General features: G+C 36.7%; 2 protein-coding genes across 4 annotated transcripts; both read right to left on the minus strand.

Moving 5' to 3' along the window:
* Nucleotides 1-1,103: 1,103 nt before the first annotated feature.
* LOC105695400 (zinc finger protein 502) lies at nt 1,104-5,376 on the minus strand. Of its 2 annotated transcripts, XM_012416931.1 has the most exons (4): nt 5,059-5,376; nt 4,537-4,673; nt 4,197-4,344; nt 1,104-4,100 (listed from the first exon to the last, which is right to left on the minus strand). In XM_012416931.1, exons 2-4 carry the CDS (start codon nt 4,663-4,665, stop codon nt 1,984-1,986), a joined length of 2,394 nt encoding a protein of 797 aa, XP_012272354.1. In that variant the 5' UTR covers nt 4,666-4,673; nt 5,059-5,376; the 3' UTR covers nt 1,104-1,983. The 2 variants fall into 2 exon arrangements, with proteins under 2 accessions (XP_012272354.1, XP_012272353.1); XM_012416930.1 differs by having other exon boundaries at nt 1,104-4,344.
* Nucleotides 5,377-5,823: 447 nt separating this feature from the next.
* Nucleotides 5,824-13,167, minus strand: LOC105695389 (GON-4-like protein). Of its 2 annotated transcripts, none has more exons than XM_012416913.2 (16): nt 12,794-13,167; nt 11,946-12,499; nt 11,449-11,748; nt 11,079-11,377; nt 10,799-10,974; nt 10,494-10,693; nt 10,006-10,323; nt 9,659-9,851; nt 9,346-9,471; nt 8,628-9,251; nt 8,272-8,428; nt 7,656-8,211; nt 7,280-7,508; nt 6,622-7,186; nt 6,054-6,277; nt 5,824-5,996 (listed from the first exon to the last, which is right to left on the minus strand). In XM_012416913.2, exons 2-16 carry the CDS (start codon nt 12,353-12,355, stop codon nt 5,946-5,948), a joined length of 4,428 nt encoding a protein of 1,475 aa, XP_012272336.1. In that variant the 5' UTR covers nt 12,356-12,499; nt 12,794-13,167; the 3' UTR covers nt 5,824-5,945. The 2 variants fall into 2 exon arrangements, with proteins under 2 accessions (XP_012272336.1, XP_012272337.1); XM_012416914.2 differs by having other exon boundaries at nt 5,876-5,996; nt 11,079-11,350.
* Between the last annotated feature and the right edge of the window lie 234 nt (nt 13,168-13,401).

A 13,401-nucleotide genomic window follows, 5' to 3' on the forward strand; every position in this document is an offset into this window, starting at 1 on the left:
CGCTCCAATTTGTATCCGTGCTCACGGCCCTGGTTTGCAAATTAAAATGGCGGATGCGTGCGTCGTGACGTATCAACTCGTGAATGTGTTGACGCGTCCGTGTGTACCGCTCGGCTGCTTCAGCCAATGGGTGAAGTCGTTTCGCGACCGTGCGCCGCGTCGCGACGACGCTACTCCGCGACGGTTGGACTCGATACTTCCGTACAAATATCCCGTGAATTCGAGATACGACTTCTGGATGACTTCCGAAAATTCCGCCTGACTCTCCGGGACGAATGAAACATCCATGACGGATTTAACGCAGGAAAGTTCACTCCGAGCACCGACAAAGAGTTTCCCTCGTGATATTACTCCGCGCAAAAGTAGTCCCACGGAGGCAATTTTTCGCAAACTTTCTGACAGGCCGTTCGATCGTTGGAAACCCTTTTTAGGGTTTTACGTTCGATTGTATTCAGTTTAGGACTTTTTATTATATTTTAGGTGGCTTAACGTTACACCGAGACGTCTCCATCGGTGGCATTTAAAAACTAGCCTTCAGATGGCAGTGCCCAGCTGGAGGAAACCGCGACCACCTGATTTTTGCACGCTCGACGCACCCGTCAAGGCGGAACCTTTTAAACTTTGACGTCTTTGGACCGCTCTCGGAACACGTGGGCGCAATGATATTCGATCAATTTTTAACAATCAAGTGTCTCTCTTTCGACGTACTGACAGCGGTACGCTCATGTTTCATACATACGCCGCTTGATATTATTGAGAATATATAAATTTTTAATTTTCAAGCAACCTTTGCATTAGAAAAAATTACTTTGTAAATACATCAATGTTTGCAATAACTGCGTTACGATGTAGTACAGTTCATTGTTACTTATTTTGCTAACAAATGCCTATCAATAATTCAATTTTAGAAATATGAAATATGTAAAAAAGTCGAGGATATTAAATTTAATATTCAATGAAATCTAAAACAAAAATTTGGTTTTAATTCTTTTTCTTGTGTTTCTGTGTCTCATTCATATGTATCTAGAATGTCATTTAGCCACAAAATCCATTTAGCGCTTCATTTATTTCAAGTAAATTAACATAAATTTGTATACAACAAATGATGATGGTATTACTTATGTAAGAATGTATTTGTACAAGTGTATTCGTTAGAAAAAAGAATCCAACATTTGGCCCATGATTTGAACTGTCCTAAATATATGGAAGTATAAAAACAGGAGTGAGACTTTGAGAAAAAAAATGAATATCTTATTGTACTCCTGTGCTACTTGAAAAAGAATTACAGCATATTTATATAGTCACATTTGTTACCTGTTTATTGTACTTAAGGCAATCCAGGAGAGATTATTACTTGACATGCATAAGTATAGAGTGTTTGAAAAATAAATCGCACTGACAATTAGTAAGTATAACTCTAAGTATTAAGAGACAGTAAACATTCTATACTTGTAACAACTTAATAGCGGCAATGCTCAATTTATACCTGTAATCTTAATTATGAACACGATAGTTGCTTGTATGTATGTACAACATATACATGTATGAGTACATGTTGGAAATTAGGGATGTGAAATATGTATACACAGAGTATATTAAGATGTTTAACTGCTTAATGGTATACCCACAGAATTGGTTAATTCTTGAACAGCTAGTCAAGGATAAAAAATTGTAAAATAACCACTGTCGTGAGTGTACATTCAGTTTGAATAATTTAAAAGAATCGCAACATTGGATACAGGTAAACATTAATTGTTCCACACATGGTAATTTCATTCGCAAAGTACTCTACTGATTTCAAGGCAAGATATCAGCATTCATTTATACATGCCTGTACACCAAAATAATGATTGGATGTGTAAACAATGCTGTGTCTGGATAATTGTACTTTACTTATTTCTCTCATTCATTCTGGGCAAGACTTGCCTGTATACTTCTTTCACATGGCGAGTCTCTTACGTTATTATAGAGTAGAAACGATAGTTATGATTCTTGCAGCTTCTGCAACTTTTCACCTAGGTGCATGTTTAAATGAATTCTAATCTCACGTTGCCCGGAACACTGTTCTCCACAATCAGGACAAGCGAACGAGGAGTCTGCTTTCTCGTGTTCTTGTTTCATGTGTTTGCTACGATCATTCATGGTACAAAATGTTTCTTCACAAACCTTACACTTGTAAAGTTGTTCTTCAGCGTGCTTTTTATGATGCTGGTCTTGAGAATCTTTTCGTCTAAAAGACATGCCACAATACTTGCACATGTACGGCTTTGCACCAGTATGAAGTAAAACATGACTGTGCAAAGATTTAGTCTCGCAAAACCCCTTACCGCACTGAGCACATTTATATCTTCTTTCTCCAATATGTTTATTTTTTATATGATTTTCAAGGCGTTGCTTGACCTTATACGTTACATTGCATATATCGCATTGAAATAAAGGATTTACTTTTCCTTCGTGTATTCTCTCTCTGTGAGCCTTCAGTGACATTTGATGCTTGAACTTTTCATGACATATCTCGCACTCGTACCAAGGTTTCTGATCGGATAATATTGGATCTCCCTTTTCTACTCTGTGCATCTCCATCATATGGAACTTCAGTGTACGATATGTTGGCAATCCTTCCGAACAAAATGGACAAATGAATGCCTGAGGTAAGAATATACTGCTGTCATTTCTCCAATGTCTTTCTAGGTGTTCGTTCATATTTTGTTTCTTTCTGTATGTCTTGTTACAAATTTGACATGTAAAATGTCTAAAAGCAATATGCGTCTTTTTATGAAGTTTTAATGCACTATTAGTTGCATATCGCTGGCCGCATACGTCACACTGGAATGGTCTTTCCCCAGTGTGCGATCGTAGATGGTCTTTTAATCTAGCTTTGAGCTGAAATGATTTTCCACACAATTCGCACATGTGGGGTCTAGCCTGTTTATGAACAAAAAGATAATGTTCATATAAAGCGTGCTCAGTGGAAAATTCTTTTCCACAACTGCTACAGACAAATTCGTTCATATCTTCATTATGCCTCATCTCATGAAATTCCAACCTATCTTTTCGACCGAAACTCTTGGAGCACTGAGAGCAACGATATTCTCTGCGTGACACAACCTCTTTTCCACCTGTATGAACCATTAATGAAAACGCATAATCTTCACAAGCGGTACAACTAACGGCATCGTTTATCGCTTCTGGATCTAAATCGGTAACTAAGCTTCCACAGAGCACGCAGTTAGCAGAAGTGACTCCTTCCAATACCTTTTTCGATTCGCTAACTATATCGTTGGTATCCCTATTGACACTGATTTCAGTTATACCCTCGTGATTAAACTTATCCTGATGTAATTTTAATTTTGACAATCTTGTATACATCCTGTCACAAGTTTTACAGACATAACGCTGTGCGCACTTGTGAATATAAAAGTAATGGTTCCATAACAGTTTTTCAGTGCCTGACTCTTTTCCGCAAAGGGGACATGTAAAATTATCTATACATCCTCGCTTGTGCCTTTCCATATGGAACTCGTACTTCAGTTGTGAGACATAGCGTGTTCCACATAGATCACACGTCAGTTTTGAATCAAATTTACTAACGACGCTGTCATCTATTAAATTTGCGTCGATTAATTCATCATTTTCTTCAGTTGTGTTTATGATTTGCTGCACCTGATCATGACTCTGATCAAATGATGTTAATTCAAGCTGCATTTCATCAGCCGATTCCTGTTTTAAAACGGAAGATGAATTGACATCATTTTCTGCAAAATTTGGTTCGGCAGGTAAAACTTGCAATGTATTCTTTTTATAGCGCATCCTTTTTGAACTTTTACAGTGTTCTTGAATGGACTTTTGATCAATTTCAACTACGGTATTAATTGCTTCGTCATTATTACTTTCTTCTACTGTTATATCTGATGTGATCAACTCACGTTTCCTTGAGTTAACTTTAGCTATTCCCTCTACAGTTTCTTCAGATCCATTCACACTTCCATATTCTTGAAATCTTTCTTGGTAATCTTTTACGATGTCATTAGTCGTGGTCAGATCTTCTACATTTGCTAATGAGATTTGTAGATTACTTTCACAACCGTCTGGACTGTTTTCTAATAAAATAACCAGACTAACATTACAGTTTGGACACAAATACACTGCATCGCTTAATTTTTTACAAAAGTCGTTTTCTTCCTCAATTTTATTACCTTCTACATTATTCAATTCTTCTGTTTTTGCAGTAGTATGCAACTGTTTTTCATAACTCAGACATAAGTTTGAAAACGAATGTAAAACATTAACTTTGTTGTAACAAGTAGAACATATGCATTTTGAGAATTTATCATCTGGAGATATCTGAAAAATAAAAGTATATACATATATATCAACGGTTCATATTTTAATTGCATCAATGAGTTCTGCAAATCCGATGTTTTAATAGACTTTACATTGATTCTTGGTAGATGTTTAGAATTTATATTCAAAATTTATAACATAACACAATATATTTTTGTAGACATATTAGAAAATGTGATGCTCAAAACTCACCATTATCTGCAGCAGCTGGTTTATCCTTTCTGACAGATTTGAGGAATCTTCAAAAATATTCAGAGCATCAGAATTTTCAAGTTTGATGCCACATAAACGACACAATGTTTTCTCATAACTTTCATCCATGTTCAGTGCTGTATTAAATAGAAGTTACAATTTAATGTTGTTAAAGTACTCTTCTTTAGATTTGTTGACTCGTTACAATTACAGACAATGAACTTTCAATGACATAGGAAATGTAACATGACAATTCGTCCAGGAGAAAATACGAGGTTATAATTTCAGAATACAATTTTAACTGCATTTTTTCTTAATTTTCAGAACATCTAGTGAATTATATATTAAGTTGATAATATATGTTTTTATTCCAACAACCTTCGATTCCTCATTTGCAATACCTTAATAAAATATTCTAAGTATACAGATACATAGGAGGACAGGCAAGTAGCATTTCCACATAAATGAAATTCAATTAAGTTACTACATGCAAGAAATATACAAATGAAAATGTAATCTTACCTAACACAGCCGCTTTATGAAATCACAAATTTAAATAGAACCGCTGCAATGTTTTTCTGGGATTTACATTTGCAACTAACCGAACTAACCTATTCGGCTGAAATTTCAACCTTCGCGTCAGCCATGTTGGCTACTGAATACGAAACAGGACACGGGTGTTTTCTTTTAAAAGACTGCATGTTTGAACGTGATTGGTTTGCTAAACGCTGTGACACACGTTCATCCAATCAAATTATGTATTACACAAGTGGGTCCCAATAATGCGGATGAACCATAAATTCATCTTTCCTTTTGAATTTAAAACAAAATGCAGCCAGAGATGAGTTGGGAGATTGCTCACGGGCAGGGTCGCGCGATCGCATCGCGTGCTGCCCTCTGGTTTCGTACGTTAGCTTTCACCGTTTTTTGCCCCCAAGGGCGGCGCAACGAATTTCTGGTAGGGGCTCGCGCACTCGCGATGGCTGTGCCATCTACCAGTTGCCGTTGGCGGCTCACGTATTCGTGATGATAATACCATGCGGCAGTTGACGGTGGTGGCTTACCATTATGGCAATCTCCCAACTCATCTCTGCCAAATCAGAGATGAGTTGAGAGATTCACGGGAAGGACCGCGCGATCGCGCGACCCTGCCCGTGAACAATCTCCCAATTAATTTCTGTTCATGACCGCCAGGATACATCATGTGGTTAAAGTTTTTATAATGTATTGGGTTGGCCAGTAATTCTGTGTGATTTTTATGGACAGATTTTATATGGTACCATACGATCTACCAGTGTATGCACAAATATTGTCTGATACAAAGTAAATATGAACGTTGGTCAGCTGCTACCGTAACAAAGTTTCATTTTTAAGCGAGTTTATTTAACAATTTTTATAATCTTACTCTTTTACATTGCCTTTTCCAACAATGAAAGTAAAGTCTCAGCACGTTCTTTGACCTGAAACGGTTTAAGATTTCAAAATATGAAGAAACTGAAAAGAAATATATGAGTTACCTGTTTAATGGTTCGATTCTCCAGCATTTTGGTTACTTCCAGAAATGTATCATCCGAGTACTCTCTTTGGATACTTTGCAAAAGTATCATATCTTCCTGCCTAGTCCAAGGTCGAACGAGAGTTTCACTTTGAATTTCAAGAAATTCAGCATTATCCGAGTCACAGGAAATGTCCATTTTTTCTAGACTAACATTTCCTTCAGTTTCATCAGGTTCGGTTAATGCTGCAACCAAATGATGAAACGATGTTACAATGATGTAACATTTTCTTATCCAAATTTTCTACAGTGCATATTTGTTCATAAAAATTTTTTATATTTTTTATGCACGAGTTGCCGTACTCGATATTGAAAATAAATAGAGCTGAATTGAAACAGCTGATCGTTTTGTTATTTTTGCCAAGACCATCGTTTCAATTTATATAATGTTTTTATGACAGGAAATAATTTTAATTTGACGTTTCTCTCGCGCTGCCGCTAAAATGAATTTGATAAGTGACTCATTATCAATGATTGATCTTATATGCGATAAATCTACGATCGTAAGCTTGCTGGAGTATCCTACTTACGGGAATCATAATTCATGCTTTCTCTAAGCTGTCCAACATCCTTTTCATCGTTGTCCAATGCTTTAGATGTATCTTCATTGACTTGTGGATGATCGCTATACCTTACTTCACAACTAGCACCGCTCACCGCTTCTACTCTCGTTTCCCTTTTTTCGATCCTTTTTTCGCGTTTTACTTTTATTGGGGAGGATATTTTCTTATTAGCAGTAATACTAGAATTTTTGCTTTGATCGGTTGTATCTGTAGTTTTAGTAGATTTCCTCTGTTCGCAAGCTTTCGGCGGCGATTTGGCACCTTTTCTCGATCTAGGTATACTTCTGTCGCCATCGTCACTGTCTTTAGTCGGGGAATGCTTTAATGTCAACTGTTTCGAATCTTCAAGACTGGTTTCATTCTTCAATGATTTTCTACGCCGTCTGGTCGAGGAAACTGGAAGAATTCTCTCTGTCGTCTTCATCGAAACACGGGCGATGTTTTCCAACCTCTCCTCGTCGTCCCCAGGAAATGTGACTTTGGCAGGCCTCAATCCTTCCGAGGTTTGTAAATAAATTCTGCCATTCAGAAACTGGACCGGTAACCCAAACGTGATATAACTCAATGCGATACAGAAGAAGAAAAAGATGTTACATATATACACTCACAGATAGAAATATCTTACCCTGGTACCACACGATACGCAGTGTTCGTTTCCAATTTTTAAACTTGGGTTGTCTAAGGTGTGGCATTCGCATTTACAGTTTTCCCCGCCGTAGGGATCGTCCTGGGATGTCGGTGCAGACATTTCAACGGTTTCATATAATTCGGGTGCATCTTCTGTATACACTTTATTCTTATCGTGAGGTCCCAAAGGACAAGTTAAGTTCTCAAACAAATGCGACGCGAACAAACTAAAAGTGCAATTTATAAATTTAATATAACAGCATTCTGTATACCCAAGATGAAACGACCAACTACGAAAGATTTTCAAACTCAAATAGAGTTAATAACGATTATTACAGATCCTTCTTCCTTTTAATTATAGCGGGCACACGTACCTTTCCGGTGGTTTTCCATTGGGAAGTACCTGTAAAAACATATCCATCACGAGAGGGTGGCCCTTTAATACCGGACCCATCACCGCGTATGCTTTTTCCAATGTTACATACGGATCGGAAGCCAATTGAGTAATTGCCTGCATTACTTTAGCAAGGCGAGAAGGTTGTTTGGCGAAATATATTTGAGCAACATTCACAAATTCGCTCATTTTTTGCAACATCAAATGCTCGACGGACTTGTCGATTAGAGCAGCCTGATGCGGCGTTAAGAAAAGTAAGCAATCCGTGCACATTTCTGGATAGCCTACTAATTTTTCACAAATTTCCTTATAGAGATCAATGGCTAGTTTGTCTTTTATGACACTGCTGTTTACTCGTTTCGAATCCTTTCCTAATGCATCCGATTCGTCATGAGGAAATTCCTCAATGTCCACTTGATTAATAGCATCAAGCTTGTCGTTATAGTCTAAATATGTCTTTATCACAGCTTTAAAAGTATCTGGATTCGTAGATTCCAACGTCAAATGTAATTTTTGGAAGTATGATGCTGCAAATTCTACGAACACGCAAACAATTGCAGATCAGTAGTAGAGATAATTCACATTTAGTTACTTACTTGTTGCTTTATCTTCCTGACTTAAATCGCTTTCAGCTTCCAACAACCTTTTTATATTTTCTAATTCCCGAGCCTGTTTAGCTTTCCTTCTACTGGCCGTATCTTTCTTTATTGTCGTACTGGCTAGCATTAACTCAGCTATTTCATCTTCGTTATCCTTTGAACAAGACATAAAAATCTATTACAATCGTAGAGGAACAAAAAATATAACATACAATGTACAGAATATATGCTACTATAAAGTTGTAACATAACAATTTTTTGCAGCACGATTCTTCCCGTCATCAGTGTTCAATCTGCTCGCAATGTGTTACCGTTATAGCATGTACTCGTAGGTGTTTCGTAGGTGAACGTACTCCTTTTGACGAAGTAGACGATTCTTCAATGTCTTTAGGCGATCCGCACTTATCTGAAGACCTTAATGGACTACAGGTTAAAGATAAGTCTTTCGAATTAGGAATTGGGGCCGTCATTTTCGTATTTTGTGCATTTTGAATCTTCGCCAACCGCGCAGTAGTTTTTCTTAATTGGGGTATTCTCGTAACATCTATCGGTTCATCTGATTTACTACCAATCGTTTTCCTTTCCACTTCTGTCGTCGTAACATTGTCTTTTTTCTGATAAATTTTATTACAGTTCGACGATAAGCTTTCTACAGATGAATGACAAGTTTCGAATTTCATATCATTCTTTAAACATTTCATCGCCGTCACGGAATTTTGATTTATTGTTGACTCTTTAGTATCCGACGGTTCTTGTTTCTGGACGTTTTCGGCAACATTTTTCTTCCCGCTATTGTTAACTATACGATTTTTTTTCAGAGACACTGTATTGGACAACATATTTACTATTGGATTACGTAAATTCCTATCGATGCGAATAGGATCTAGCCGGTTAGCGGCATAATTTCGTTCTTCTTTTAAATCTCTATAAAGTCCCGCATATTTTTTGTATCTTGTAGAACATTCATCTTGTTTCACCTGAATGGTTACATTGTGATTAGCACTGTGGTCTCCGTGAGTGGAAAGTAATGTTGGTAAAGAGTTTTCCTAATAAAGTTTTCAATTAACTTACTCCATTGAGACAGTCTTGCCATTTACGTGATAAACACTGAAGTGATTGATCCTTAGGGGCACGCAATTGGCAATCACGTGTAATATAATGTACGGTTCTGGGTGCAGATCCAGTCTCATAATAATACTGCAACCAAAGCAAATTAATTGAATCGAGACGGTCACTGTGAATGTAGTTTAAATATTTACATGTAAAAAGAAAACTTTGAAGAAATGGCAACCATAGAGTGTACCGATCAAACGACAAGCAGCGCACCGCTCAATGGATTTAGAAAAAGTATTGCAGTTATTAACATTTAATCTAAAGAGGGTACCTTAATTGGATTTTCTTGTGCGGAAGAACGGCATTTCTTAATTTGGAAAAGTATGCCATTCATTTCTCTAGTAGGCAATAAATATTGCATAATCAAATGCACAGCATCTCTGAGCTGTGTTGTATTTGTTTTGAATTTGCTATTCTTGGATGCTACAAAAGGTAGAAATTGTTCCAAACCCAGTGCAATCAGGCTGAAATAGAAATGAATAATATCAATAGTACATTAAAAGTGGGTAAAAAGATTAGAAAAACTTCTCCATGGGGAATTTTAATTGGCTACACTGTCTTTACGGTTCTAATTTTTAAACGTCATTGCTCTTTAATTTTAAAAAATGCGATACTCACTTTTCTTCCGATTTTAAATACGCTAACCTCACACACTTATGTAAGTTACATCTAGGCGGCATTTCTGGTAAAAGCTGCGGATATATTAGAGCCTTACACTCCATAAGGAGTTTCTCCAGTTCCGGGTGGAACTTGGGAATATATTTACAGCTGTAATTGGCATAAACTTTTCCAATTCCGTCTTCATCTTCAATCATATCTATATATTCCGCTTTGAATTTTGGGTCCAAAAATTTCTTTTCCCAAGCAGCAACTAATGCCAAAGCATCCGGCAAATTTTCAACATTGAACGCAGAATTTGAACCGTTGCTCAAATATCTATTTTTTATGAGAAAAATATGTCTTGGTCAATCAAGTTATACCGTTACTCGCTGTTTTCTATTAATAAAAACGGATAATTATATGACTTTTAATGATATCCAGATGGATCACCAGGACAATAAATTACCCTTACGAAAATATTTAAAATGAGACAAATTTGAATATACCGTATACTGTGTAAATTTTGCTTGCACGTTGTTGACTGAGAATGAAACTCTGGATGCATATACGTCATCGCAAAATGTTGCGTCATAAGTTGTACGTGCTGACGAAATTGAGTCGCCAACAAAAAGCGCTGTTCGACATTTACCAATTTTGGTAATTCACGTTCGGCTAAAGCAGGTAGAAGATCTACCATTGAATTGTTCTGAAACATTGACCAAACACACCGTTCAATTCCTAATCCGATAATTATTTGTGAATTTAGAAGTTTATTCTTTAAAATCAATGAATTATACATCTTATGACTTACCATTGATGTACTTTCCATAGATGAGACCAAAGTATCGGAATTTTTCTTCTTTCTGGGAATCTCTTGTTCCTCTTTAGAGAACATATCAGCAAATTCAAAGAGTTCGGCAACTAAATTATTCAATTCCCTACGAGTAACTTTGACAGCCCTATCCATTCGCAGTTCTTCTTTGTCAACTGAAATTTTAAACAGCTAATTACATAGAAGATTATAAATAATTTACAATAAAACTGAACGCTAACTTATAAATACGTAGTTTGAATAAGTATACCATACGTACGTAATTCCGTTTCTTCATCCTCCAAAATGTTATACTCAGGATCAGCGTCAGGATCATCTTCGGCGACAGGTTCTTGGGCAAGGGGCTGTGTGAATTCTTTTAAAAAGTTATCCCAATCTTCGTCGTTATCACAGTCCCAGTCATACATATCTGTCGTGATATCAGGAGGCACAAATGCTTGTTCAATGTGCTCTAATGGGGTTTCGCTTAAACACAATTTAGACCGTGTCCTTTGCCCAATACTCTCTTCTTCAGTTGGTACAAGAGGAATGCTGGAAACGGTATTGGTAATTGTAATGCTAGTTAAAATAAAAATAGTATTAGAATATAAGTAATGATAAATACAAACATCAACAAGAACATTTCTTACCTTGGAATTTTAAAAATTCCATCAGAATCATACCGTGTATCTGACACTTTTAACTGTTCAGAAGATGTACTCTGACCCATAGAAGTAGCTGGAGTGGATGGCTGTGACTCCGCGTCACTGCCAACCGAGGTTTCGGCCTCCCTCTCATCGTCGCTTTGCTGATCCTGATCTGGATTGTATTCCTCATCCGATGAATCTTCAGAAAGCTCTTCTTCGATTAATACTTGTACCTCGGATGGTGCTGTTTTTTTAACAGGAGTCATTGGCCACGGTATATCGGGTTGAGTCATGGCCAATTCCCTACGCCATTGAAATATTAAAAGCAGGACAATATATAAATTTTTGGATAAAAATAATAAAAATAAATACATGGAAGACTTGGTATTTGAATATTAAATAGATCAATAATATTTAGAAACACCATTTTTAAAAAGAATACGAGATGCATTTTTTTTTCACAAGGAATAAATTAAAAAACTGTTTATGCTTTTACATACTTTGCTTTTGCTCGGGTAAGCTTGGGTTCAAATATTATGTCATCATCCGAATTGTGTAACCTCTTTTGCACCATAGCCATTACATGTTCATTTGTAATAACATGTTTTAAAATGTTCTTTACATTTGTGGCAGTTAAATTAGTTTTGGCGGCCTTTGCATCCAGTTGTCTTTCGATTTCCTCTTCCATCTCATTTAGTACCGTTATTTCATCCATTGTATCTCTTTTGTGCCTAGTAGGAGGCTCACAGTTGTCTACTTCGGATATATCTATTTGCAATTCTGTACTTTCCGAATCCGAGGAATCGTCAGTTTTCATATTTTCAAAGTCTAAGTTGAACGAAAATGACAGATTATTCAAACCATTTGATTGTTTTCCTCTTTCTTTCTTCCTGATATTAAATAAATCCATTTTGGACAATATATGTTTTAAATCAATTTTAACAGAAGCTCGTCCAGTTAATAAGAAATCTTTTACTGCGTGTTAATTGATTCATCTTAAAAATACATTAATTCATGGCAAACACGGAGGTTTGTGATGAAACTTTATGGTAATCTGTAATAAGAAAATACAACATCAAATTTTGTTATTCCTATACTTGGAAGTTATCTACAGTTTCGTGAATTGTTTTGTAATCAATCCATGGTTAATTTATCAATTGATTTTCATCCGAAACAATTCGTTTGATCCTAATTGTAGCCTCATAAGAATAACTGACATAATCAATTGTTTAAAAATGCCTTAATTACTTTGCAGCTGTGCATCAATAAAACCGTAATAATTATATTAATATATAATTTCTGATATTATGATATTAATTGTAATGTGTTGCATTTTTGATAAACTAACCTAAATGACAAATCTTCACGAATTATCTCACAAAGTGATTCTCATATGCTCCCACTGTACTTAGTTGTTTATTACAAGTAAACTTGTTCCTTAAGGTTTGGATAATTAGAGAAAATATCTTAAAAATATAAACATTTTCACTTCCGAGTTCTTCAACTAGCAAACGTATAAACCATGCCGGACCAAATATACCCTCACTTTATATGACTTCGATAAAAACTGTTCTTTTATTAATAATTCATATGCAAGTATGTAACAAAGATGTGTTGGGAGATTGCACACGGGCAGGTGCATGCAGGGTCAGGCAGGGTTTCGCGATCGCGTCCAATCGCGTCTGATCGCGTCCTGTGCTACCCTCCGGTGGAGGATGCGGACGGCTAATGCACTTGCTGACTGTTATCCCACAGTGGTGGCGCAACACATTTCTGGTGGTAGAACGCGCAATCGCGATGCCGGTGCCATCTAACAATCGCGGCTAGCGGCTCACGCACTCGTGATGCTCATACCATGTGGCAGGTAACGCAGAAAGATGCAGGAAGACGATAGACCAATATGAAGGGAAGAAACTTCCCTGTTGAGCTGCAGTGAAAGCAGGCGCGGAAAAGTAA

Source organism: Orussus abietinus, unplaced genomic scaffold (assembly GCF_000612105.2).
Source record: "Orussus abietinus isolate OABI.00-Male unplaced genomic scaffold, Oabi_2.0 scaffold47, whole genome shotgun sequence".
Classification (NCBI taxonomy): Eukaryota; Metazoa; Arthropoda; class Insecta; order Hymenoptera; family Orussidae; genus Orussus; species Orussus abietinus.

Coding starts and splice junctions, on each gene's coding strand:
- LOC105695389 (XM_012416913.2), bottom strand. CDS start 12,355: ATGGATTTATTTAATATCAGGAAGAAAGAAAGAGGAAAACAATCAAAT. Junction 8,212..8,271: donor TCAGGAAGATAAAGCAACAA/GTAAGTAACTAA, acceptor GCGTGTTCGTAG/AATTTGCAGCATCATACTTC. Junction 6,278..6,621: donor AAGCATGAATTATGATTCCC/GTAAGTAGGATA, acceptor ATTTGGTTGCAG/CATTAACCGAACCTGATGAA.
- LOC105695400 (XM_012416930.1), bottom strand. CDS start 4,665: ATGGATGAAAGTTATGAGAAAACATTGTGTCGTTTATGTGGCATCAAA. Junction 4,345..4,536: donor ACCAGCTGCTGCAGATAATG/GTGAGTTTTGAG, acceptor TTTATTTTTCAG/ATATCTCCAGATGATAAATT.